Below are 5,579 nucleotides of genomic sequence, written 5' to 3'. Positions count from 1 at the left end.
TACTTTTTTAGAGTTTATATGGATGTAATTTAAAACTAGAATGATGGCTCAAAAAGGTGTGTCCGTCTTGCTGAGCACTGTGACATCGATTGACATCTAAACATGTGTATATATCTCCAGTCTTTTCATTCTCGATATTCATGTTTTGTTCCAAATACACTTTAAGAGTGTGCCGCTCTTACGCCTCCTGAGAACGGGGCAGTTGATAAAGACTCAAGCAACACAGCTATAGGCGGGACAGCAACTTACACATGCAACAATGGATTTGTTGTGACTGGGACCGCTGTCTCTACGTGTAGTGTCACTGGTTGGGATACGGCAGCACCATCTTGCGGTAGGTATTTTTGTCCAATGTGCAGGCCATTTAAGAAAAGTAATGGCTATACAAAAACAAACACACGGATCATTATCAAAAGTCACCCACGGAATGGTCAAAGGGTACTAAAGTTTTACAACATATGTTGGAGACTATATTTGCAAACTTTTATGTATGACTACACGCCATGAATAACAATTAAATATTTAAAATTCCGCCCAGTGTAAAATAACGAACACATGAATTAAAAGTCAAGCTGTATCTTTACGTTATAGTAGCGGTGAAAACACGTGACCAAAATCATCCATTAGTGATGACTGACGAAACCGACATACACAAAAATCATATTTGTGTGAAACCGCTAAATTGAAATAACGTGCATGACTTAACTTAACATATGCGTAGTGTGCTGGATATGATTGGGAACGTGTTTCTTTCTTCAGAATGCCCCACCCTGACAAATATCATTGGTGGCACCGTAAATGAAGAGGTTCGGACCTCTAGCACCGCTCTCAACGGAGTCGCAACCTATGAGTGCACAGGGGACCTGGAGTTGGTTGGTGCCTCTCAGAGAACTTGCGTGTCGGGAACAGGATGGAGCGGAATTGCTCCAGAATGTCGTTAGTGTTTTTGTTTATTTAGAAAAGTTATCGAAGGAGTTCATGAATTGTGTTTAGTTATTGAGCATATTTACCGATGTCCTGAACAGGGAAACACAATGACGGTGTGAACCATTTTTGTAATCAAGTTTGGCTGGCAAAGGGGGGGGGAGCCAGAGACGCCTTCTTGTCATAAGCTGTCATTTGAGGGGTGGGGGGTTCAAATAAAGTATTTTATTGCAAACATATGCATTTAGATCTTATGCCAACAATGCACACTGCTTTTAAATATTAAATACGAGCAACCGTATAAGCTTCTAAAGTTGCATCATCCGTATCATCCTTGTAGGCAGACTAATTTATGTCATTACAAACACTCTTCCGGCTCCGGCACTTTACATCATTCGAAAAATGCATAGTGTGATTGAAAGTTAAATAGTAATTGATACTTTTTTCGGCGTAAGCTGTATTAAGCCAGCTTTTCACCCTGACTTGACCTTTGTAAGTGTCCAATAATACTCAAATAAAATTTCCCGCGGCTAGGTACGAATGAATACACTTCATTTATTCCATTGGCTGATTTGAGTATAACACCATAACATTGGAAACATATCCGCGTCTTTGTAACACTGTTTTACTGCATGAAACAATTTTATCTCTAATGAAAAGGCTCAATAGATAGAACAGTTTTACAATCAATTTTCGACATAAATACAGTTTGTGCGTTCACCTTTTATTTTCAGAGAATTACCAGCGCAAAAGCGTTTATACTAGTAGCTATGTTGTCATATTTAGTACTTACTTGCATTGCATTTCAACCCGCGAGGTTTCGGGTCAACTCGCGGCCATTTGTGAAAGTCAGAGTTTATATACAGTTCATCACCGGAGTTCGCAGAAGGGGTTGCGATCATTGTGTTACACCGGTCTTACTGACAATAACGTACTGACTGTAATGCATTGCATTCCAATCCGCAAGGTATCAAGGTCAGTTTGCGGTCAGTTGCAGAAATCTTTATATAAACGCCGTCTCGTAAACTTTGTGCACTTGAAGTCTGTTTTGATCAGAAAGATACTAAATAAAGATATTCGGCGATATTATTGTGGTATGTCAATCATCGATTTTTAATATGGTTTCAACATTTGCATGATAAGGACCAGTTTTGATAAAAATAATAAGAAATATTTATCCATTTAGACCAGTTTATTAAGCATGAGCACAATAATTCACTATACTATCATTATGCAATTAAATAAGATTCGAGTATTGCCGGCTGACCTATATGCAATCGTTTATTTTCATGTTTCTTGTGTTTTTCTATTCTGTAAATATAAATATCTGAGTAATAATATCACATAAAGCAAAATAAGCCACGAAATCTGGCGCAACACCCCGTAATTGATTTGCTTATGATGTAGCTAAGAACTGCGCAGAAAAAAAGGCATCCGCTACTTTTTATCTCATAGAGATAACTTTTGATCGTTCATAAACATCGACCACAATCAACGCCGTATATCTTTTTAAAAGATATTTCTTGTTAAGTGTATATGGATGTAATTTTAAACTAGAATGATGGCTTGAAAATGTGGGTCCTTCTTGTTTAGCACTGTGATATCGGTTGACATGTTAACATGTGTAGATATCTTCAGTCTTTCCGTTCTAGATATTCATGTATTTTTCCGAATACATTTAAAGATTGCGCCGTTCTAACGCCTCCTGCGGAAGGGGCAGTTGATAGAAACTCCGGCACCACAGTTATAGGCGGGACAGCAACTTACACATGCAACAATGGATTTGTTGTGACTGGGACCGCTGTCTCCACGTGTACAGTCGTTGGCTGGGATACGGCAGCACCATCTTGCGGTAGGTATTGTTGTTCTGTGCACTCCCTTAAAGAAAATAAATGGCTAGACAAAAACAAACTCATGGATCATTATTAAAAATCATCCACGGAATGTTCAAAGGGTACTACAGTTTTACAACACATGGTGGAGACTATATTTGAAAACTTTTATGTATGAATAAACGCCATGAATAACAATAAAATATTAAAAATTCTAACTGTGTTAAATAGCGCACGCATGAGTTTAAAGGGACTGTCAACCACGACGACGAAGAAAAGAATAGTCGTAAAATACCGTATTTTGTACAATTATTAGTTTATATTGATTAAAATATCATGACTGGTTTATTACATTACTTGAAAAAAGTTGTTAAGCTTTCATATTTTCAGTAAATTCGGTAATAAATTTTACTGGGTATGTCTACCAGGTTACTACCAGTTAACTATAAATAACGCAAGTAGATTGATCATCATCGTCACGTGGTAAACCCAGGAATGCAAATTGTGCATGCATAGTGAATTGTATATATTTTATATATAAAATGATCAATCTACTTGCGTTACTTATAGTGTGTATATCGTTATGTCACCTATTTTCGCGATGTACTTTCGATTTCACATCGCGAAACTTTATTACCGAATATACTGAAAATATGAACTTTTTTCAAGTAATTTTATATACCAATCGTGATATTTTAATCGATATAAACTAATAATTGCAAAAAATACGGTTTTTTATAACTTTTCTTTTTTCGTCATTCGTGGTTGACAGTCCTTTTAAAGTCAAGTTGTATCGTTACGTTATATGTAGCAGAGAAAAAACGTTACAAAAGTCATCCATTAGTGATGACTAATAAAACCAAAATGAACAAAAATCATATTTGTGTAAAACTGCTATATTGAAATGACGTGCATGACTAAACTTAACATATGCGTAGTGTGCTGGATATGATTGGGAACGTGTTTCTTTCTTCAGAATGCCCCACCCTGACAAATATCATTGGTGGCACCGTAAATGAAGAGGTTCGGACCTCTAGCACCGCTCTCAACGGAGTCGCAACCTATGAGTGCACAGGGGGCCTGGAGTTGGTTGGTGCCTCTCAGAGAACTTGCGTGTCGGGAACAGGATGGAGCGGACCTGTCCCAGAATGTCGTTAGTTTTTTTTTGTTCATATTGTTTTAAGACGGAATTCGATTCCATGTAAGAAAATATGATTGAACATCTGTTCATTCCTTTTTTTAAAGTTATTGAAGGAGTTCATGAATTGTGTTTTGTTATTGAGCATAATTACAGATGTCCTGAACAGGGACACACGATGACGGTGTGAACCATTTTTGTAATCAGTTTTCTAATTTCAACGAAACATGATGAATCATGAACAATGTTTAGTGACGAAATGTAATTATTGCTATTACGAATTTTCATTTGAATCAACAATATGGCCGACTATTGTCATTAAATGAATATGAAGCCAATTATTTTTACAAATATTATCATACACAATCAAATGCATACTTTGTTTTTCTATTTTTTTCAAAAAAGGCAGTTTATTACAGGTCGTTTGGCGACGTGCAATTCAATGAATAAGAAGTCAACTTAATTCACCAAAACATTATTATAGTCGGAAAGGTTGCAAACACGATATATAAGGAATAGCAAGCGATAATAGCATGTAGTATACAGTATTGCACCGATTCCATTATTTTTATATATGACGATGTTTCATCATATCATATTTCCAATAATATGGGTTTACCATTTAAACAGGTAATGAGAGTAAATCAAGATGAATTTTCATTTAGACAGAGAGCATCATAGTTTAATCTAAACCTAATAAATATTTTGTGAAATCGATTCCAACGCTAATTGTTTCTGAACCATTCAACTTATCCATGTTCGACATTTACAGAACATCATTAAATTGCGCATTGTATTCACTGATGGATATTTACCACTAGCAGAAACATCAAATGAATACATAAATGAATACGTAATAATGCAATTAACACGTTATTGTAAAAATGAAGAATAAAACCTCTTTTCAAAATTCTTTAATCTGTGCCCGTTGAGTTTAAGTCATCACAATGACATTTATTGTCGGCGATGCTACCTTTTTTCTTACAAGTATGGTTATAAAATATTGTTCTTGTTTAAGAATGTGAGCTCATCATGTTCATCGTGAGCTATTAGGAAACCAGGCTCTCCATCTTCCTTCCTTGAGTGCCTTGCGTGTATCAATGAATGTTATATTTAAACGTAATCTCCTCCTGAAGCGATATGAAGAATTTAAAGAAACTTCATAGGGGTTTTCTATTTAAAGTAGTTCAAATCGTTCCGATCCGTTAATTCACGTGTTCTAAATTTTGTTTTAATTTGAAACTTTCAAAACTCTTCTCACGTGAAAATACCAAGCCAAGTGGTTTGGTATTTGCCGTATACAAAGAGTGTGTGTTTGTTTCAAATTAGCTCCGGGGTTCAACTGTTTTTGTGCAGACGTGTATAAGGATACCTTTAAAAATCGTGTTGTCTTCTAACGCAATGCACAATGCTTTCATATTGGGTACGTAACACCATCTAGAGGTCCTCAACAAAGTTGGTTTAAATTATGTCCCAGTGGTCAAAATGGCCATGCTAAGCAATTTTCTACAGATCTTCTTGTACGAAACCAATAAGGCACATGCTTGCATATTGGATATGAAAAATCATCTAGAGCCAATCTACATAAAGAATATATCAGTTTGTATTACATTATCACAGGTTGTACAGCTCTGGCAAGTCCAGTTGATGGTACAGTAGACAAGTCCACGGGTACAATACCTATA

The 5,579-nt window shown here is 36.1% G+C and overlaps 1 protein-coding gene across 1 annotated transcript in view; it reads left to right on the top strand.

Moving 5' to 3' along the window:
* Nucleotides 1–5,553, top strand: part of LOC127852459 (E-selectin-like) — a 12,484-nt gene extending 6,931 nt beyond the window's left edge. The window contains exons 4-8 of the mRNA XM_052386414.1: nucleotides 167–334; nucleotides 760–936; nucleotides 2,609–2,776; nucleotides 3,733–3,845; nucleotides 5,515–5,553. Coding sequence (XP_052242374.1) covers nucleotides 167–334; nucleotides 760–936; nucleotides 2,609–2,776; nucleotides 3,733–3,845; nucleotides 5,515–5,553 — 665 coding nt within the window. The remainder of the gene's footprint in view (nucleotides 1–166; nucleotides 335–759; nucleotides 937–2,608; nucleotides 2,777–3,732; nucleotides 3,846–5,514) is intronic.
* The last annotated feature ends 26 nt before the right edge of the window (nucleotides 5,554–5,579 follow it).

This window comes from Dreissena polymorpha, chromosome 12 (assembly GCF_020536995.1).
Source record: "Dreissena polymorpha isolate Duluth1 chromosome 12, UMN_Dpol_1.0, whole genome shotgun sequence".
Taxonomy (NCBI): Eukaryota; Metazoa; Mollusca; class Bivalvia; order Myida; family Dreissenidae; genus Dreissena; species Dreissena polymorpha.
This window is presented reverse-complemented; position numbering and strand designations above follow the sequence as displayed.